The sequence below is a fragment of the Schistocerca serialis genome, chromosome 1 (assembly GCF_023864345.2).
Source record: "Schistocerca serialis cubense isolate TAMUIC-IGC-003099 chromosome 1, iqSchSeri2.2, whole genome shotgun sequence".
Classification (NCBI taxonomy): Eukaryota; Metazoa; Arthropoda; class Insecta; order Orthoptera; family Acrididae; genus Schistocerca; species Schistocerca serialis.
In genome coordinates this window covers 1,282,958,860-1,282,981,919 of record NC_064638.1, presented here as the reverse complement: position 1 = coordinate 1,282,981,919, position 23,060 = coordinate 1,282,958,860, and the positions used below count along the sequence as shown (strand labels likewise).

Here is a 23,060-nt window from a genome sequence, read left to right as displayed (position 1 = left end):
ATTTACCGAATCCGTAAGTCTGCTTATCAGAAAATCTGACTTCAACCAAGACGGACTGTGACCTTGTCGTCTTTTGACGGACTGACTCCGACGAAGTTCGTATGTGGACTGGTTCAAAAATGGTTCAAATGGCTCTGAGCACTATGGGACTGAACATCTGAGGTCATCAGTCTCCTAGAACTTAGAACTACTTAAATCTAACTAACCTAAGGACATCACACACATCCGTGCCCTAGGCAGGATTCGAACCTGCGACCGTAGCAGTCGCGCGGTTCCGGACTGGAGCGCCTAGAACCGCTCAGCCACCGCGGCCGGCTGTATGTGGACTGTCTATCCTTCTTAAGTAAAGGTCATTTGAAACCATTTTTGCGAACAGATATGTAACGCCATCTCGACGTTTGACAATGATTTCATTATTACCGTCTGCCTTCAACGAGCTCGAGCTGTGGCCAGCAGCTACGCAGTATGGTTACGTCTCTGGTTTCTGCATCGACCAGTGACTGCTTCGCTGCTACTCCGTGCGTTAGTCTCCTTTTGGCCCCCAACGAGCCATGCATCGAGAACAGTTACAACAACATACAAAATGCAAAATACACACATTTTACATGTAAAAACGTTGTTTCCAGACCCATATACTTATACTCGGATGCCGAACAAGAATAAAGGCCAACTTAGACCGTGCCCATGACGCAGCAGGGAGCCTAGCTAATTTCTTATTTCATTGGGTTTACTGCTCCCCGTCAGCAGCTGTGGTTTGTCGTTTGTGATTTCCTCACACACTGCCGCCATTCCTGAGTCGGTGACAGCCTGCGGTATGCGGCAGAGCGGACCTTGACCCAAAACCACCCCCACGTGTCGGCGATTTCTCTCGGGAGGCGGGGAAGCGCTTGCCGCCATTTATCTGGGAGTCCGGGGACCGCCCCTGCTGTTAGCGCACCCCTACTCCTTCCACCCAGACCTCACCCCTCTGCAGCTATTACTCCCACCGGCACGGAGCCAGTTAGGGAATACAGGAAAGCCATTACTGCGACCGCTAGATTACCAGCGGACAATAGATCTCTCTCGTGTCTTTCTGCCGAAAAAATCCACTGTGTAACAAAGGACAAGGAAGCCAGTAATGTTAATCACTAATTCTAGAGATTCGGGCAACCATGTAAATTCTGGAATAAATCAGCGAAGTGTGCGCTGTTTTCAGACTTTCTGAACAAATTAGAATTCTGTTCAGGACTGAGACTCGAACCTGGTACTTCGCCTTTTCTGGCCAGCGATGCAGATTAACGCCGTGTGTGTGTGTGGGGGGGGGGGGGGGGGGTGTCAGTCTTGCCCGAGTAGTGCAGTCTGTAAGAGCTTCGATCCCACGCAGACTTTTAATCTGTCATGACCAAGACAATTGTTTCATTATCGTGATGTACGTACGTAGAGTGCAAGGAAGAATGAAAATTTGTACCAAGGCCGGTATTCGAACCAGGTTCTCCTGCTGACTACGCACATGCGCTAACCACTATGTCACCCTGGCGCAGTGGCTTCGCAGAACTCCACGGACTACCCTAGCACGCCTTCTTCCTCAATCCAAATTCCCATTCACGCCTCAGCGAACTTGGTACTCCATCTGAACTCGAACAATATTGCACAGGCTCTCCAATTGTATTGGGATAGCACCTCAGCGTCGAAAGAGGCGGGAGACCCTGCCTAAAACCTAGATATAGATGCCTAAATCAAATGAAACTGTATGAATCGATAAACCTTTTCAAGTCTCAGACATCTATGATGTATGTATGTAGACTGAGGAGATGGATGAAAATTTGTAGCAAGGCCAGGGCAGGAGACCCAGGTTTGAATTCCAGCCATGTGAGAAATTGCCATTCGTCCCTTCAGTCTACTTATGTTCATATCAGATGTTCGAGACTTCAAATCGTCTCTGGAATCATATAATTTCATTTCAGTATCGTGATTTATAATGCCCACGACTGCTTAGAAATTTATTACTGAGAGAAATTCGCAAGTACTAGGTCAAATTTTTCGTTTAATGAAAGCATTGTTTAGTCTTAACTAGATTTGTGTCTAAAGTCATTTTCTCGCGACCATATATGATTTAGCTACCAAGCTATTGTTTCTCAAGCAGAAAAGAAGGATTTTGTATTATATTATTGAAGAGGAAGCACGTATCTCTGCGTTATAAGCAATTTGTAAATACTAAGGAAATGATATGACAGGCTGCATGCGGCTTCTTACTCCTAAAACTAGTCACAGGTAAATAATTCACTATTTTTCCAAATTGTGACACAGACGATCTAAAAATTTGCACTGCTTTACAGAATAACAACCAATCTTCAACGAAGGTAACAGTTCTTTTCTGCGGGCAATTGCCGATGAAGAACTACTTTAGGGATGACAAATTTTACTACGAAAGTATCACAACGAATAACGTTCCCAGAAAAAGTTAATTTCTATAGGCAGAAAGTAATAGGCAACGGACATCATGGTCTTTAGGTATAGACAACCCATAACGATAAAATTTCACGTTGCAAATGTGTATCCGTTTGTTCGTCCAACTATTAACAGCCTAAATACAAAGTAAGTAATGTATCAGCTAGTCACAAAACTCTACAGTATAATTTTATTCTAAGACTGCCAATTACAGGAATGTGCTACGAACTTAGTACTCAGTCACATGGAAATAATGGAAATGTTGTCGTCTTCAGTACGAAGGTGCCTGGGGTTATATATATACAGCGAAATGGGTCCCCGTAATACAGAAGACAAGTATTAGTTACTTCAGTGTTGTGCAAACTTCCTGAAGGCTGGGCATTATCCATAGGACTGGGTCGCTATTGAGGAAACTGTCAGTATGGATAAATTCTGCGCGGCGAGTGCAGCCCCGGCAGTTTCCATGTAGACAGTCACCCTAATACCGCTAGAGGTGGGGGGTGGGAGTGGCAAGATGATTTTGCAAAAATATTTGGAATACACCAACATTATTGTCGAATCCATAGCAAATATTAAAACTGCTCAAGTAGTGTCGCCCACGGAATGCTTGTAAAATGATTTGTTTCACTAAATATGAGAGGGAAGTCTTCAACCTGTATATTTGTTCGAAACATTCTTCTTACACTGATTGATCATGTTATTTGCTTTATTTTTGGTTCGCTTATACTGTTTATGCGTTCTATGATCAGCCGGCCGAAGTGGCCGAGCGGTTCTAGTCACTACAGTCTGGAACCGTGCGACCGCTGCAGTCGCAAGTTCGAATCCTGCCTCGGGCATGGATGTGTGTGATGTCCTTAGGTTAGTTAGGTTTAAGTAGTTCTAAGTTGTAGGGGACTGATGACCTCAGAAGTTAAGTCCCATAGTGCTCAGAGCCATTTGAACCATTTTTCGTTCTGTGGCCAAAGACGTATGCAAGTAAGCTTGCGCCTATCTCACGTAAGTGATGCTGCAACTTCTACCTTCGATGATATTGTTAAGATGGCGTGGCGCCTTTCTTGATTTTACGCGGGATTACACTAAAATGATTACTGACACTACAAACTAGTTTGTATCAAACGCTTTGAATCAAAGGTGTTATCAGGAAAGTACAAATAAAATCGGAGCAGATTTGAAGCAACATGCAGGTGGTACTGATACTTTCAATTCACTTACAGTCACCGATTTTCAATCAGATTTGATCCCAACGCCCGATGTATAATTACAGGGGCGCAATTCTTTATTAAATAGAAAAGACACATAAAGAAATTAGATGCGCTACTTCTTGAAAAAATATTATTTAGTAATCAAACAGTTCTCACCGTAATTCAGTAAAACGCCACATTCTTCCGTCAGGGCGGTCAGAAACAGTCTGAAAATCTAAGAGTAGAAGCAGGATAGGTTGAGGTGAGAAGTAATTGTTAAGAAAAAATCAATACGTTGCGCCGTTTGCGAGTCCATTAGCATTGAAGCTAACAACCAGACCTTTTCACACCCAAATTCAAGCGGCCTGGCAGGGATGGTTTCGCTACATGTCTTCTTTCCTAAAACCAAACAAGAGAGCGATACAAAAATTGGATATGAGACGGTTGTAAGGATCGAACTCGAGCCAAACTTTGAGCTGTCTCGTGCGGTATTGTCCGCAGCTCGTGGTCTAGTGGCTACCGTTGTTGCATCTGGATCAGAGGGTCCCCGGTTTGATTCCCCGCCGGCTCGGGGATTTTCTTCGCTCGGGGACTGAGTGTTTATGTTGTCTGCATCATTTCATGATCATTCGTGAAAGTGGCGAGTATAGACTGTTTACGGACTGAGAATTTGTACGGGAGCTGATTACCGCGGAGTTGAGCGCCCCACAAACCAAATATCATTATCGTGCGGCATTGTCTACGCCATGAGAACAACTGACACTAATTGTATCTGGCGGGACGGTTGGATTTTGGCGCGCAGCTGCCTCATTGACTAACTTCAATACTAATTAACTCGGAAACGGCGCAACATATCGAATTTTTTTTCTTAACAATTACTTCTCACCGCAACCTACCCTGCCTATACCCTTTACAAGTTTTCCAGACTATTTCCGACCATCCTATATAGCTTACCCATGAGCTTTCCTGTGATGAGAAATCGCTGACAGAATCTTAACAACTGTAATTTCTTGTAATCACGCTTTCTTTACCCCACTTTTACACACCTTTCTCACTGACAGATCTTCAGTCGTTCAGAATCCTCGTTCTCATACATTCAGAAACCAGAAAATCGCACACTTTCTATTCCAGCTTCCTTCACTCACAGCTACACCTACATACGTAACCCGCCAGCCACCGTATGGTGTGTGGCAGAGGTTACCGTGTGCCACGACTAGCCATCTCCTTTCCTGTTCCACTCACAAATGAAGTGAGTGATAAAAAATGCTTCGGTACTACCCCTAATTAATCGTATCTTCGTGTTACGTAATCTAAATGTGAATAGGCGCAGAAGAATCGTTCTGTAGTCAGCCTCAAATGCCGGTTCTCAAGTTTCGTCAACAGTACCTCGCGGAGAAAAAGAAAAGTCGTCTTCTCTCCAATGGTTCCCATTGATTTTTTGAAGCGTCTTCGTAATACTTGCGTGCTGATCGAACCTACCAGTAACAAATCTAGCAGCCCGCGTCTGAATTGCTACGGTTTCTTCATTTAATTCGACCTAGTGGGGATCCCACACAGAGCAGTACTCAAGAATGGGTTGCACTGCTGTCTCCATCCAGAATGAGATTTTCACTCTGCAGCGAAGTCTGTGCTGATATGAAAGTTCCTGGCAGATTAAAACTGTGTACCTGACCGAGAATCGAACTCGAGACCGTTGCCTTTCGCGGGCAAGTGCTCTCGAGTTCGAGTCTCGGTCCGGCACACAGTTTTAATCTGCCAGAAAGTTTCACGCTGTCTCCATTTTAGATGAGCTAAACTTTCCTATAATTCTCCCGATAAACCGAAGTGGACCATTCGCCTTCTCTGTTACCGTCCTTACGTGTTCATTCCATCCACGTCCGTTTCTCTGATTTTACACAGATATTAATGTTTCAGATACTGATCTCTCTCATGGCAACTGTACAAAAGAAAATATATATGTACCACATTTACATACATATAAATTTCCTTACTTCAGGTAACATAGATTAATGAAGGAAAGTGGAAGAAAGAAATGCAGTGTGAACAAACGCCTCATGAAAATTACGTCACAAAGCAGTAGACTGAATCTGTGGAATGGGGAATTAGCGGGGAACACAGACACTGGCCACATAACTTTTTCGCGCCATGGGCCCCAGAAATCAGACCGACGCAGTACCTACTGCAGTCCGGCACGAAATGTTTGCGGCTGTAGAATTTCCGACGCCGTAGCGGTCGCGGTTTTCCCGTGGGGTGCCGCAGCTGCTGCGCGGAGGTTCTTTCTGATGTCGTCGCGACTGAACGCACACGCCGCTTTTTACACCTAATGCGCTGGATCGTGTTTATTTACCGAAAACATCATCTGCGGTCAGGATTTGTGCCGTCCGTACTGTATTATTTTTGTACGCATTTACAGGGCGACTCTTTTGTATTTAGTTTCCTTTTTAGTTTTATTTCACGCACACCAGACTGCCGGTCGCGAGTATTTGGCTATTCACTGGCCACGCTAATGTGTAAAATCGGAAGAAATAACACAGCGGTAAATGCATGCAGCAGTTAAATTCCAATCACATTTGTAGAGTCGCACCGCGATTGGCGTTTTAAATAAATAAGTACACAATGGCACGAGTAGGCTAAAAGGCGAAATGTTACCATTTGTGGTGACCAGATTACAAACGACACGCATTTCTACCTCACATTCAGTGGGGTCAGTTTTCTCTGTGCTCCTGCCATACAGCTGTAAAAGTTATGAATCCCCTGTGTGCATACCAGTTACTCAAACACTCTGAACACGATTGCTCGGACCACTTCATTCAATAAGATGAAACGCTTTTATTTAGCTGATGTTCTCGTTCGCGAAACTGTGGCATTTAATATTTTACATCCTGTAGGTGTGGAAGTAAAACATGACGATGAACACCATAGTCGGGAAAAGACTGTAAACTTTTGAAATTTGGTACTACGCAAGAATGTTGAAGGATAGGTGAGGTAGCTAAATAAGAGATATTCTATTGAATCTGGAGGTGGGCCGGGGGGGGGGGGGGGGGGAGAAAGCATTGTGACTAAAAGATAGGAGAGATTGGTAGACAACATACTGAGGTATCAAGAAGGAGTTCATTATTTATGAAGGGAAGTTGGGAGGTAAAAATTGTAGAGGTACAATAAGGCACGAGTACAGTAAGCACATCCAAATGGAAATAGGTTGGAGTAGTTATCCACACATGAAGAGACTTACTCACGAGACGTAGAGAAAAAGAGTAAGTTGTAAAGTTTTGCTAGCTGATGGGTAAGTTCAGCCTTTTAATGGGAAAAGATTTCTTCCTAGGCGCACAATGGCCTTTTTCCTCACGTTATGTGAAACTTCTGTTTTGTCTGGCGAGGTCACTGTAATGATGTTTAAGAACAGTGCCATGGTTTCACTTCGGCTGTTAATTAACAAGTCGGAGGAGCGTTCAATAAGTGGTACAACACTTTTTTTTTTCTCAGCTAATTTCGTTGGAAAATTTCAGAATTTCGTGTGAGACATCGTAGAATATTCCCGCTACATCCCTTATAGATTCATGAAGTTCCGATAAATGGAGCTGCTAAACATAGGCCGCAGTATGGTGTCTATAACAGATGTGTCTGTAATTGAAAAAAGTATCATTATGAACTCTGCAATGGCAAAAGATTCTGGAGTAATCGCCCACTCGGATCCCCGGGAGGGGACTGCCAAGAGGTAGGTGACCATGAGAAAAAGACTGAATAACCAACGAAAGGATAACGTTCTGCGAATCGGAGCGTGGAATGTCTGAAGTCTGAACGTGGTAGGGAAGGTAGATAATCTTGAAAGGGAAATGCTGAGGCTCAATCTTGATATTCTGAAGATCATTGAAGTGAAATGGAAACAAGACAATAATTTCTGGTCAGATAAGTATAGGGTAATAGCAATAGCAGCTGAAAACGTTATATCGGTAGTAGCAATCGTCGTGAATAAGAAGGTAGGGCAAAGAGTGGGCTGCTGTGAACGGTTCAGTGATAGGTTTGTTCTCATCAAAATCGACAGCAAACCAACACCACCAACGATAGTTCAAGTATACATGCCGACGTCGCAAGCGTAAGATCAAGAGCTAGAGAAAATATATGGGGATGTTGAACGGGTAATTCAATACGTAACGGGAGATGAAAATGTAATAGTTATGTGGGCATAGAATGCGGTTGTAGGGCAAGAAGCAGAAGAAAGGGTTACGGGAGAATATGGGCTTGGACTAGGAATGAGAGAGGAGAAACACTAATTGAGTTCTGCAACGAATTTCAGCTAGTAATTGGGAATACTCTGTTCAAGGATCGCAAGAGAAGGAGGTATTCTTGGAAAAGGCCGGGAGATACAGGAAGATTTCAGTTAAATTACATCATGGTCAGGCAGAGATTCCGAAAACACATACTGCATTGTACGGCGTACCCAGCAACAGATGTGGACTTAGGTAACAATTTAGTAGTGATGAATAGAGTAGGCCAAAGTTTAAGAGACTGGTCAGGAAGAGTCAGTGCGCAAAGAAGTGGAATATGGAACTACTAAGGGATGAAGAGATACGCTCGAAGTTCCTTAGGATACAGATCTATTAGAAATAGTTCAGTAGAAAGTTCAGTTGAAGAAGGATGGGCATCGGGCAGTCATACAAGTTGGAAAGAAAAACATAGGTGCAAAGGAGGTAATTGCGAAGAAACCATGGGTAACAGGTGAAATACTTCAGCTGACCGACGAAAGAAGGAAGTATAAAAATGTTCAGAGAAAATCAGGAACACAGAAATACCAGTCACTTAGCTATGAAATAAATAGGAATTGCAGGAAAGCTAAGGTGAAATGCCTACATGGAAAATTTGAAGAAATGGAGAAAGAAATGACTATAGGAAGTACTGATTCAGAATGTAGAAGAGTCAAAACTACCTTCGATCAAAATAAATGCAAGAGTCGTAATACTGCAGTAAGAGTCCAATGGGAATTCCACTGTTAAATATAGTGGAGAGAGAGGGTAGGTGGGAAGGCTACACAGAAGGGCTCTATGAGGGGGAGACTTGTCTGATGACGTGACAGAAGACAAAACAGGAGGTGATATGGAAGATATAGGGGATTCAGTATTCAGTATAAGAATCATAATTTAAAAGAGCTTCGGAAAACTTAAGGTCGAATAAGGCAGAAGGGATTGATAACATTCCACCATACTTTCTAGTCATTGAGGGGAAGTGGCAACAAGACGTCTGTTCATGATGAATCCGGCGATATATTATCAGACTTCCGGAAAAATGGTCATCCACGCAATTGCGAAGATTGAAAGAGCCAACATCTGCGAGATTTATCGCACAATCAGGTTAACAGCTCATGCATCCAAGTTGCTAACAAGAGTAGTATGGAGAAGAATGGAGAAGAAAAACGGGTTAAAACGGGTGTAAGACAGGGATGTAGTCTTTCGCCCTTATTGTTCAGTCTTTATAGCGAAGAAACAATTACGGAAATAAAAGAAAGCTTCAAGGGTGAAATTAAAATTCAAGGGGAAACGATATCAGTGATAAGATTCGTTAATGACGTTACTGTCGTCAAAGAGGTGAAGCAGAATTACAGAATCTGCGGAGTGGAATGAACAGTGTAATGAGAGCAGGATATGGACAGAGTAAATCAATGAAAGGCGAAAGTAATGAGAAGTAGCAGAAATGAGAAAAAAGAGAAAATTCACATCAGAATTGGTAATCACGGAAGTCAGCTACCTAGGCAGCAAAATAACGCATGACCGACGGAGCAAGGAGGACGTAAAAAGCAGATTTGCAATGGTAAAAAAGACATTCCTTGCCAAGAGAAGTCTACTACTTTCAAACGTAGCCCTTGATTTGAAGAAGAAATTTCTGAGAATGTACTTTTGGAGCACAGCGTTGTTTGGTAGTGAGACACAGACTGGGAAAACCGGAAAAGAGGAGAATTGAACGATTTGAGATGTGGTGGTGCAGAAGGTTGCTGAAAATCGGATGTACTGACAAGGTAAGGAATGAGGCGGTTCTCCGAAGAATAGGCGAGGGGAGGTATATATATATATGGGAAGCACAGACAAGAAAAACGGATAGGAGGGTGAGACATATGATACGACATCATCGAATAACTTCCAGGGTACTAGAGGGAGCCGTAGAGGGTAAACACTGTGGAGGAAGGCAGAGACTGGGATACACTTCGGATGTTGCTTGCAATTGCTGCTCCGATGAAGAGGTTAGCACAGAATGGGAAATCGTGGCGGGCCGCACCAAACTACTGAGAAGACTGATGACTGAAATTGGTGGTGCACTCTAAGTAGGGAGCTGTCACGAGCTCCTTTAGGCGGAAAACCAGAGCATCACAGACATTCATAGCCGCCTGCAGAATGTATGCGGAGACATGGCAGTGAACAAAAGCACGGTGAGTCGTTGGGCGAGGCGTCATCATCACAACGTGTTCGCGTCCCGGCCGGCTGCACACAGCTGAGACCTCTGTAAAGTGCAGACGTGAGGACGCTCTTATTCGAGGTGATAGACGGATCACAAACACCTCGCTGCTTAGTTAGATTTCTCTTGGTAGAGGTGACACACTAGCCCACCAGTTGGTGTACTCAACGGTGTATCCCGCTGGGTTCCTCGCCACGTAACAGAAGACCGTAAAGAGCGTCTGTTTGACCAAATGAAGAGTGCATCCCGCGTGAAGCAGTACGTGGATGATGGAGAGGTCACTGATGCAGCACGACGTTGACTCTGACGTCGAATGGTTCAAATGGCTCTGAGCACTATGGGACTTAACATCTGAGGTCATCAGTCCCCCAGAACTTAGAACTACTTAAGCCTAACTAACCTAAGGACATCACACACATCCATGCCGGAGGCAGGATTCGAACCTGCGACCGTAGCGGTCGCGCGGTTCCAGACTGTAGCGCCTATCCGATGTCGACCAGTAGAGTGGTACCATGTGGGAAGATAGGTCCCCCAAGCAGCCTAGGGTAAGGCCGTCGCACTGAACGTAGACTACGTTCAAAATAGGATCCTGTAGCCAAAGGAGTGGGGAATAATGAGAGAATCCTGAATGAGGCAAACTTGCAGAGAAGGCTTGCATTTTTTATTGAACGTCCCTCGTATTTACATTATTACATTTCGCACAATTGGCCAATTTCGCCAATAAAAGTTATCTTATGTAAAAATGCTGGTTCATTCTACCTCATACCCGAGCCAGCCGGCCACTGTGGCCGAGGGTTCTAGGCGCTTCAGTCTGGAACCGCGCGACCGCTACGGTCGCAGGTTCGAATCCTGCCTCGGGCATGGATGTGTGTGATGTCCTTAGGTTAGTTAGGTTTACATAGTTCTGAGTCTTGGGGACTTACGACCTCGGATGTTAAGTCCCATTGAGGTTAGAGCCATCTCAACCACTTGGCCAATTTCGGCCTTACAGGCCATTCTCAACCACGACGACACTTGCCAGTCGCGCGGAACTTAATAACGTAAGTACACGTTAAGTAAGCAACAATCGACGTGGAACCATGTCACTAACGGATGTACACCGGTGGTACTCTACATGAAGACAATGATTATAACGGATGGGATGGATGTATAGTGCTGTCATGTCTGTGCTATGTGACGACGAGAGAAAGCATACAGTGAAACACTGCCTAAACTCGAATAGCAACAAGGGGGCCGCCGGTCTTAAAGTCCCCATTTGACGGACGGTTCACAGTCGTCAGCGTCACGTGCCCCCATTTCATGAGACACCGAGAAAGGTTTGGAATTCAGTCCAGGACCGTGGGGCTGTCCGGTGAGCGTGAAGTTTACCCCGGCAACTCGCCTCCCATTGCCTGTCAAACAGTGGCGGGGAGAATGTCTCCCGCCACCAGGACTGGAATCGGATGCTTCCAGTTCGAGTATCACGGCACAGGCTTGCTTAACGGCTTCGGTAACGGAGACAGATTTACTTGCTCTAAAATGTCTGTGTATTGACAGGCAACTGTGACAACATGTACTAAAATCACTTCTGAGAACACGAACCAATGTAGATAACAGCTCAAACTGTATGATGATTTCTGCCGTTACGAAATTATTTTAAACTCGATGGTGGACCGCTTGCAGAAGAACGGAGGAAGGATGGTGGGTTTGGCCTGGGGGAGGGAAGGGGGGGGGGGACATTCAGAAGTTGGACCGGTGTGCTTTAGAGGACCATACGTCAGGGTGTGTGTGGGGCTTCCGATCCGGAATGCAGGTCACGCGCGGTCTTAAGCATCAAGCAGCGCTGCGCTCGCCTTGCTCGCGAAACACTCCAGTGGTTGTACCAAACCTGGAGAGAGGAAGGCTGTAGCACTGCTGACGTCACCCTGTGTGCCAAGTCTCAGAGGACTGAGGCGCTTCTCATGAAGTGAAAGTAGTGTCAGGGACACTGCAGTCCTCAAAAATTGCCTCCTGTGCGCCCTGAGTTTGTAAGATGAACTCTTGCTTAAAAGAGTTTATTTGTTAAATAGGAAATCGATTATGTTTGGTCTTAACCGGTAACTTCCCAATCTCCGATTCTTTAAAAAGTCGAACTCCCAAGTACAGGATGATACAAAAAGAAAGAACAGATTTCAGTTGTTCATTACAGATAAACTACACTGAGGGAAAAAAAGGAGCTGTACCAAAACATAACCGGCCGGAGTGGCCGTGCGGTTCTAGGCGCTACAGTCTGGAACCGAACGACCGGTACGGTCGCAGGTTCGAATCCTGCCTCGGGCATGGATGTGTGTGATGTCCTTAGGTTAATTAGGTTTAATTAGTTCTAAGTTCTAGGCGACTGATGACCTGAGAAGTTTAGTCGCATAGTGCTCAGAGCCATTTTTGAACCAAAACATAAGAAATGTAACGTAATGAAACTGCAAGAGTACATTTGTCTACCTAACATATTTAATTACGTGTTATCATTGCAAGACGACAGGTTAATGCAAGCGCGAGGAATGCATTTGCAAATGTGAAATGCTGGTACACTAATAAACGGTGTGGCCGCCACAATGTGAAATGCGAGCGGGCAAGCTGCGTGTGTTGTACAGGTGGCGCATGTCCGCTTATCGGACAGAGTTACACGCCTGTTGCACGTAGTCGGTCAAGACGGTAATGCTGATTTTGGATGGCACTGGAGTTGTCGTCCGATGATCTCCCATATGTGTTCGACTGCAGACAGATCTGGTCATCGAGCAAGCCAAGGCAACATGTCGACACTTTGTAGGGCATGTTGGTTTACAACAGAGGTATGTGGGCGAGCGTTATCGTGTTGGCAACAACCTCTGGAATGCTGTTCGTGAGTGGCAACACAGCAGGTCGAATAGCCTGATTGACGCACAAATTTGCAATGAGGGCGCTTGGGGTACACGGCGAGAGTGCACCAGCTGTCATATGTAATCGCGTCCCAAATGGTTCAAATGGCTCTGAGCACTATGGGACTTAACAGCTGAGGTCATCAGTCTCCTAGATCATAGAACTACTGAAACCTAACCAAGCTAAGGACACTACACACATCCACGCGCGAGGCAGGATTCGAACCTGCGACCGTAGCGGTCGGGCGGTTCCACACTGAAGCGCCCAGAACCACTCGACCAATCCGGCCGGCAATCGCGTCCCAGACGACAAGTCCAGCGCGTCTAGCACACAGAAAGGTTGGCGGCATCTCCACAAGCATGTCCACAACTGGCCTCCTTGTAACCAACATGCAGCCGTTACTGGCAGAGAGGCACAACCAGCTTCCATCAGAAAGCAATATACCTCCACCCTGCCCTCCCAAGACCTGTAGCTTGACACCACTGAAGTCGGAAATGGGGGTGGTTTGGGATCGGTGCAATACACTCTACAGAGAATCTGTCTCGGAGCTGTCCTTAAAGTAATGGCTTCGGAACTGCTCGTTGTGTCTCTGTGGTGCCAACGGCTGCTCAAATTGCTGCTGCAGATGCAGGACGATGTGCCAGAGCCATACGCCGAAGCCGGCAGTAGTGGCCGAGCGGTTCTAGGCGCTTCAGTCTGGAACCGAGCGACCGCTACGGTCGCAGGTACGAATCCTGCCTCGGGCACGGGTGTGTGTGATGTCCTTAGGTTAGTTAGGTTTAAGTAGTTCTAAGTTCTAGGGGACTGATGACCACAGATGTTAAGTCCCATAGTGCTCAGAGCCATTTCAACCATACGCCGAAAACGGTGGCCCTCCCTCTCGGAAGTACGATGTGGCCATCCGAAGCCCAGTCCTCTTGCGACTGTACTTTCTCGTAACCATCGCTGTCATTAATCATGTACAGTGGCTACACTCCCACCAAGTCTTTGTGCCATATCGCAGAAGCAACATCCAGCTTCTCGTAGCCCAATTAGACGACCTCCGTCAAACTCGGTGAGGTGTTGATAATGGCTTCTTCGTCGTCCTAAAGCCGTTCTTGACTAACACCAATTCACTACGTCCAGTCTCAAAAGCAACTAACTTTCACGACCGTTACAGCGTGTATTTAAAGCAAACCTGACCTAACTCCTCAAAGTGTATTTATATCAGACCTGGTTTGCATCCCTATAGTCGCGCTAGTAGCGTCACTCTTATGCGGCTGCCTTCAAATCTGACCAGTGATCACCTTTCAGATGTAGAAACACCCTTGTAATTTTTCTTTTATGTCGCGCAACTCTTTCTTGGCGTTCTTTTTTTTCTTTCGTTTTGTTTTCTTCATCACCGTATGAAAGACAGAAGAAACACGTTGCGCAAGTCACTGGATAGAGGAAACTTCCAAGTTTTATTTTCGCACAGACACTATATCACACACTCAACATGAGCACCATGCGTTACTCGAGAAACACCGAATGACTAGATCCGTGTTTATTGACTAGACAGCTTCGATTTATTACACTCAGCTCTTGAGCAGTAGTTTCCACAGGTGAGCCGGCCGCGGTGGTCTAGCGGTTCTAGGCGCTTCAGTCTGGAACCACACGACCGCTAAGGTCGCAGGTTCGAATCCTGCCTCGGGCATGGGTGTGTGTGATGTCCTTAGGTTAGTTAGGTTTAAGTAGTTCTAAGTTCTAGGGGACTGATGACCACAGATGTTAAGTCCCATAGTGCTCAGAGCCATCCACAGGTGAAAAAACGAGTCTTTTATGTACCACACAGAAAAAAAAATCACTAGGCACGCGGTTCGGTGACCTGGGAGGTCGAAAGCAGTGAATAAGGTCTTGTTGTCCGCCTCTTCCCATCCAACGTTGTGGGATGCTGTTGTTAAGATAACGCCGCCCCTCAATGTGAAAGTGTCGCGGGGGGCCGCGATGCATAAAAATGAAAATCATTGGAATCTTGGTGTGAGGGAAATATCAATTTTGCAGTATGCCCAGGTACGACATTCCTGTCACAGTTTCCTTCGCAACAAAAGAAAGGCTCATAAACTTTGTGAACAAAAACGGCAAAAAACAGTCAATACCAGTGACTCTCTTTCATGTTCGACGATGACGCCAGGACAGCCGGGGTGGCCAAGCGGTTCTAGGCGCTTCAGTCTGGAACCGCGCGACCGCTACGGTCGCAGGTTCGGATTCTGCCTCAGGCATGGATGTGTGTGATGTCCTTAGGTTAGTTAGGCTTAAGTAGTTCTAAGTTCTAGGGGACTGGACCTCAGATGTTAAGACCCATAGTGCTCAGAGCCATTTGAACAATTTTTTTTTTTTATGATGCCAATACTTTGTGGCCCCCAAATTCTTAAGTTATGGGTGTTTAGTTTACCCGATACATGAAACTTTGATTCGTCCCTTCGTGTCCTCTGCCATATCCTGGAGAACTGGAATGCAAAATTCGTTCCTTCTGTTCCGCCGGAACGTAACTACTGCAGTAACTGCTACTTGTAAGCATTCATACGCAGGCGTCGTTTCAGAAGACGCCATAGCTTTGTTTGAGGAAGCTGACGTTGCTGTCCTGGACTTCTTCTACTGGGGGTCTTCCCTTTGCGTATGCAATCAGGTTTCAAGAATTTTGTACGCCAGTCACAAATCTGCTTGTGTAGAGGCGGCTTCTTGTTGAATCGATGGCGGAATGCACATTGCACTTTAACAATGTATCGACTTCTCCTAAATTCCAACACATAAAATGATATCTCTTGTGGTATAGTTTCCATGTTGCTACAAACAAATAACAGCACAGATGTGACGAAAATTGAAACTTCCTCTGTCCAGTGATATGCGTAATGTGTCTGTATCTCCCATAGTTTGTCTGAAATAAACAACTGAATTCTGGTCGTTCTTTCTTCACGCATATTAATGTTTATAAAGCCATATCTCCTGACATATGCGTCGTGCGAGAATATAATTTTGCAGATACATTCAGTGGTATGTATAGGCATTTTCTCAAAAATTTGTTGTGAGTAGATTCAGTATTAAAGAAGTAATAAATTAAAAGATGATGCCTGATTCTGCAGTTTTACTGCTTGAACAGTGAAAACGGAGTAAGCGATAAACTTTTTTCCCTTTCATTAAGGGGGGGAGGGGATGGGGGAGACGATAGGTCAACGAGAAAAAGGTTCTAAAAAGGCTGGAAATTATGTGTAAAGTTTTTGGAAGTCCTAAGTGTTCTCATTCTGAAATAATCGATAAATATAGTGTCGGGTAGTTTGCGCACTGTATTACACTGCCTAAAAACATATACACTAACATTAACGTAAGATTATAGTTCTTAATGAGTAGAGTATGATAGCATTTTAAATTTTTAAGTTCTTTAGGTTTGAATTTTAGAGTCCGTGATGGGGCTTTCTTGCTTCGTATGAGCGTTACTGTCATATCCCTGTATACTGACCAATCCTCCTGGGACAAGGAGTTTTATAGCTGCATTCACTTCTTTCTGTGCCGATATTAGATTCATTAAAGGATAGTGCACATCTTTTTCGTTCTAGTGTTGTGCTTGTGAATTTTTGTGTTACTCTCAAATATATATGGATTGATGATAACTAATTTCATAAGTGAATATATGTCCTTTAAGACAGTGGTTAACATTCCCAGCTGCTTAAAAAGTTACCTGCAAGGTGCGGGTTCTGAAATGCACACATAATTACATGTCCCGGCATTCTGGAAACTGACAAGGTGACCTTACGGATTCTGGTCCTCTTCAGTTTTGTTCACAGTTAAGGACTTGAAGTGCGGTAAGTGCAGTTTGACGCATTTCGCAAAAACATTCGGAAAAGTCGACTGTGAAGTTGTCGGAGTGCTGTTAACTATAGAACATTTCACGGCAGGTAAGTGAGTCTCACATAGCTGAAGAGCTAATCTCGAAATCAAGAGGTCGCTGGTTCGATTCTCTGTAGGAGGTTTTTCAAATTTTTTTGCATTAATTATTTATTATTAAACTGAAATGCTAACTAACAAATGTTGAAGTGAATCTTAGTTTTTTAATCAGAATAACATTTTCACATTTATTTACCGATAGCGTGAAAATGTGAGAGCCCATAATAAATTACATATTTTTAGTAACATCATAATTGTGTTTCTAATATTATTCTTGTGTTTTCGCAGTCTCTAGAAATAAAAAAGTGTTTCACATTGTACTTCATGATCCCCATATTTTATCCATTACATGCTCGCTTTAATCATGCCATTGGTACAAGGTTCGGTCTCTTGCAGTGAATATGATGATAATTGGTATATGAGAGTCATTCCATAAGTCATGGCAACCATGGTAGCCTATATCTTTCAATAACGCGACAACATGAGAATTCCACGATGTGCCATGAACTGGTACCGCAGTGTGGCTCTGAGCACTATGGGACTTGACTTCTGAGGTCATCAGTCCCGTATAACTTAGAACTACTTAAACCTAACTAACCTAAGGACATCACACACATCCATGCCCGAGGCAGGATTCGAACCTGCGACCGTAGCGGTAGCGGTCGCGCGGTTCCAGACTGTAGCGCCTAGAACCGCTCTGCCACTCCGACCGGCGGTACCGCAGTGTGTCTGAATGTCAAATTAAAACAGGGGTCGAGTATAGGAGGTCACGGTAATTTTTGGAATGGCACATCGCATTGGAAATTTGTTATTGTTCACGAATACAAGGGGAAGCAAAGAAAATTCAATCAAAATCAATTATTGTGCCTCGAAATAATCCCTCAGAGCAACACACAGCGTTGCCAACGATGAAGAAGACAGTGGATGCCATTGGAATTGCGCTAACGATGCCAACGATGAAGAAGACAGTGGATGCCATTGGAATTGCGCTAATGTATACCACCTGTCGCCGAAATGCCGTCAAGATATACGACCTGTTTACAAAGAGTAAGTTGTGGAATGGGGTCGAAGTCGCATGGTTCAAATGGCTCTGAGCACTATGGGACTTAACATCTGTGGTCATCAGTCCCCTAGAACTTAGAACTACTTAAACCTAACTAACCTAAGGACATCACACACATCCAAGCCCAAGGCAGGATCCGGACCTGCGACCGTAGCGGTCGTGCGGTTCCGGACTGAGCGCCTAGAACCGCGGCCGGCCGAAGTCGCATGGACTGGGGTCTGGTAAGTAGAGTGGGTGGGTGAGGATCCATCTTGTAGCATAGACAAACTGAATGCTTCAGGCGCTGGTACCTAGCCATCCTCAATCTGTCGGCTGATTTTTGTAATATTTGACTCAGGCTATCCAATGTATTTACTGCGATTACGGTGATGCTACATCTTCGCACGATATACCTTAGTTGCCATGACTTACGGAATGACCCTCGCAAATATTATTCTTACTATATTGTCATGTATAATGTGTACACGCGGTAAGTGCAAAACTGAATGTGTATGTCCTAAAGGTGAGAAAAACAGCTCCTGTATAATGAGATTTCACTGCGCGCGCGTACTGAGTGTCGGGTGCTTTCGCCGCTTGTTGCAGTGGAGCAAGGTGCAGTCGGCCAAGTTCTCGATCCTGGAGCACCAGATGGACCCCTCGTCCAACTTCAGCAGCTACAGGTCGACGCTGAAGGCGGCGATGTGGCGGTCGGCCGGCGCCACAGACGAGCGCCAGCGCATCGTCATCCCCTTCTTCTCGCTGCTCGTCAAGGACCTCTACTTCCTCAACGAAGGCTGCGCCAACAAGTGAGTTAAACCACCGTCCACCTTCCTTCGTCCATCCTCCATCAGCTGATTTTTTTGTCATCTCGTTCAAAGTAGAGTCTGGTATCACCAGCTACTTTATAGGGCCTAAGGACGCTTACGTATGGGAGCAGAACTGAAGAACATAACATACGTTCCCCTTAAGACGATGGACCATTAAGTATAAATATCTATGGAGTGAGCATTCGGATGCTCCAGCATCTCCTGCAGCTCAAGTCACGTCATTTTAGGACGGTCCATTTAAGCCCGTATAACGCTTAGCGTATTTTTAGTATTTTTACTTTGCCGGTAAAGATACGTCACCTTCAGAGATACCATAAAGCTTTTTATACGTGTTTTACAGACATAAACAAATTGATACGTGGAATTGAAGTTAACTTGAAGATTTGAAGAGCAAGGGTATTGTGCTTTTTCACCACAGTATGAAAGCTCAGAACCTACCTTATTTAATTTTCTTTCTGTTGCACTTACTCATATCGTCGAGTCTATATTCTATTTGATTACGTTAGAATGGAACAGTATAGGGCGTCGAATGTCACGAAAAAAAAAATATATATTTGCAACCATGAAACTGTTACAGTAAGTCATTAACACCCCCTGATCCAACAAAACATTCTTCTGCGAAGTCTTCAGGACACAGTTTGAATATGTTTGTACGAAAGAAATTCTTCCTTATTATTTTGTGGAACCGTATTTTGACTCTGTTCATCTTTCAGGAAACTAGTTCAGTAATTATTCTATAGTGATTGAGATCATTTCTGATGTATGTAGTTGATCTGTAGGTGGCAGGTGGTATGTGCGTTATCCGCTCGTATCACTTAGTACTAATTCTTGGTACAGGATTTCCTGGTGACGACGAGTATCTTAAAGTGCTAAAACACCAACGGTATTATCAACACCCGGTCTACTGAGGTAATCGCATTTGTCTTTGGAAAGTCCTTACACTTACTTGCCAGATATTCACTTTAGGCCCAAAATTTTGTTGGCAACTGGAATTTTGAAGTGCCACTTTTCTTCACGGTAAATGATGACAGCCTAAACAGTTGCAGGATAAAGATTTATTAAAAATTCTTGACCACGGTTTCGGTATATCTAAATATACCTTCATCAGAAGTAAAATACCTAAAATTACATCCTGCAATGGATATTAATAAAACAATTGTGCCAAAGGCGTCGTCAGTATTTAAAGCATCATCTCCATTTATACGTATAAATGGGGATATGTTTTAACTACTGACGACGCCTTTTATATGTATAAATGGAGATGATGTTTTAACTACTGACGACGCCTTTGGCATAATTGTTTTATTAATCTCCATTGCAGGATGTAATTTTAGGTGTTTTACTTCTGCTGAAGGCATATTTAGATATACCGAAACCGTGGTCAAGAATTTTTAATAAATCTTTATACAGCAACAGTTTTGGCTGTCATCATTTACCGTGAAAAATGTCAACAGTTGCTGTTTCAGCCATGTTTAAAATCTTGAAGGTGCCACTTGTATTATTTTTATTTTGGTTTTGCTGCTCTTGGTAAAGACCATGAGAGATCGCTGTTCCCTGTACGGTACTCATTTGTGTAGACTTTTTACCGTTCTGTTCCTGAAGAACGTTGTCTGGGGTGCACTGTACTGGAGGTTGCCTACAGGTCATTATACTTTCTAGTAACACCAACTTTTGTTAGCAATGTATCTATCTTCAAACACAGAATTGGTAAAATAAAATATTAGGGACAATTGTCAGTTCGCTCTTGTCATTCCCTCGTGATAAGCGATTTTTGCGCAAATTTAGAATTTGTGCACCTAGGTGTTAAGCGCGGGTAACAGTCGGCTGACATAACCCGAGGACACGCCATCCTGGCGGGGTCGCCACCGGCAAACTGCAGCCCCAGGTGCGGGCCTGGGTGTCGCGCACAATGGTGAGCCGGGCGCCGTAACTCAGCGTGCCACAAAAACCTCGTCTCCAGCCCGAGCCTCCGTCCCTTTCTTTAATTCGGCCGCAGGCCTCTCTTCCCCCGCCCCTTCGCGCCCTCCTTCACGCCGCGAGCCTTTCTAATCCCGTCGCCAGAATTACTTACACGAGGCGGAAACCGCGACAAAAGGCGCCAGCGGAGAAAATACACAGCGGCCGCTCATATTGCGGCCACAGCAGCGGTAGCGGCGGCAATAGCAGCCGCTTTAAATATTTAAAGCAGGCGGGCAGCGAGGCTCTGCATAGCCGCCAACCCAGGCGTGTAATATCGCCCCGTGCCTCACTCTCCGAGTCCGCAAAGTTCTCAGAATTTTCATTAAGGATTTATTTCCTTGTGGCAACAATTTATACTTACTGGTTTCTGCACTTCTGTTGACGCTAAAGAGAAAGATGTCTAATATCCAACGTCTAGAACAACAGATTAAAATGGGAGACACAAGGAAAGGATCTTGTATTAAAAGATTATAAGACAGAAATGTAGTCATCCTTCTCTACTATTCAACATACACTGTGTGATCAGAAGTATCCGGAAATCCCAAAAAACATACGTTTCTCATATAATGTGCATTGTGCTGCCACCTGCTGCCAGGCACTCCATATCAGTGACCTCAGTAGTCATTAGACATCGTGAAAGACCAGAATGGGACGCTCCGCGGAACTTATGGACTTCGAACGTGGTCAGGTGTCTTACTTCTTTACGCTAGATTTTCACACTTCTAAACACCCTAGGTCCACTGTTTCGGATGTCATACTGAAGTGCAAACGTGAAGGGACACGTACAGCGCAGAAACGTACAGGCCGATCTCGTCTGTCGACTGACAGAGACCGCCGACAGTTGAAGAGGGTCGTAATGTGTAATAGGCAGACATCTATCCAGACCATCACACAGGAATTACGAACTGCATCAGGATCCGTTGCAAGTACGATGACAGTTAGGCTGGCGGTGAGAAAACTTGGATTTCATTGTCAAGCGGTTGCTCATAAGCCACACATCACGCCGGTAAATGCCAAACGACGCCTCGCATGGTGTAAGGAGCGTAAACATTGGACGACTGAACAATGGAAAATCGTTGAGTGGACTGACGAATCACGGTTCACAATGTGGCAATCCGATGACAGGGTGTGGGTATGGCGAATGCCTGGTGTACGTCATCTGCCAGTGAAAGGCAAAGGTTCGAGTCTCGGTCCGGCACACAGTTTTAATCTGCCAAGAACTTTCAGGCTCAGAAAGAAATGCAGTGGTTGTTGACGTGTATTGGGATATCTTGCAGCACGCACCGAACAATTCTTCTTTCGTTCTCCATATACCTTGAGCATTTTGCCTTTTTCTGAACTGGTAAATCCCATCGTCCACACACAACCCACTGCTTGGACTGTAATATACTAACTAGCGAGCGGCAATGCACTGAAGGAACATACACACGCACTGTAAGAAAACACAACATCGTACCTAACAACTATGCAGGTTGAATGGCACAAACAAGTGTTGATAGCGAAACTTTTCAAAATATCTCCTAAACGACTCGCACTAGAATCCTGCAACAACCACCACTGACAGTGTAATGTAATATACTTTTAGTTTGTTAATGTCAGCAGGCATTGTTCCGTTTTAAAAAGTGTAAGTTTGCACAAAAATACACTATCTAAGTAATATTAGAATCTGTTTACTGGCTAACATACGAGCCCCTGACTAACAATCCATTCTGTGAAAACCACACATCAAAGCACTTTCATTTTCCGCAATATTTGCGATACAGATTTAAGGTGATTCACCCTGTTTTTATCGAAGAGGTAATGAAGGGACAAAACAAAGTTGGATAAAAATTTGGGGTGAAAGGATAAGATTCTATGGTGACATCACTTTCTTCAGTGAAACTGAGCGAGTATTACAGAACCTGTTGAATAGATTGAGAATAATCCGAAAGTGGTGAAAATTAGGGGAAATGAGATTAGCGATTAACATTGAAACTGGGGACCGCAAAGTAGACGATTTGTAGGAATTCTGGTACCTTGGAAGCAAAATAATCCATGACGGACGAAGCAATGTAGATGTAACAACAGGTTAACACAGTCAATGAGGACGTTCCTGCCGACTAAAGTCTACTGGTATCACACATCGGCCTTAGTCCGAGGAAGAAATTTCGGAGAAAGTACATTTGTGTTACAGCACCGTATGGAAGTGAGACATGTACATTGGAAGAACCGGAACAGAGGAGAATCGAAGCGTTCGAGATGTGATGCTAAGAAGAATGTTGAGAGTTAATTGGACTGATAAGACAAGGAGTGAGGAAGTTCTCCGCAGAATCGGGAACAATAGAAATATCTGGCGGACATTGACTGTGAAGAGCCAGGAAGATAAGACCTGTGTTAAGACATCATGTAACAATTTCCGAGGTAGTCCGG

General features: G+C 44.5%; 1 protein-coding gene across 1 annotated transcript in view; it reads left to right on the top strand.

Annotated features, from left to right (window-relative positions):
* Positions 1-23,060, top strand: part of LOC126456900 (ras-GEF domain-containing family member 1B-A) — a 318,246-nt gene that overhangs the window by 254,613 nt on the left and 40,573 nt on the right. Inside the window, exon 6 of the mRNA XM_050092767.1 lies at positions 18,469-18,671. Coding sequence (XP_049948724.1) covers positions 18,469-18,671 — 203 coding nt within the window. The remainder of the gene's footprint in view (positions 1-18,468; positions 18,672-23,060) is intronic.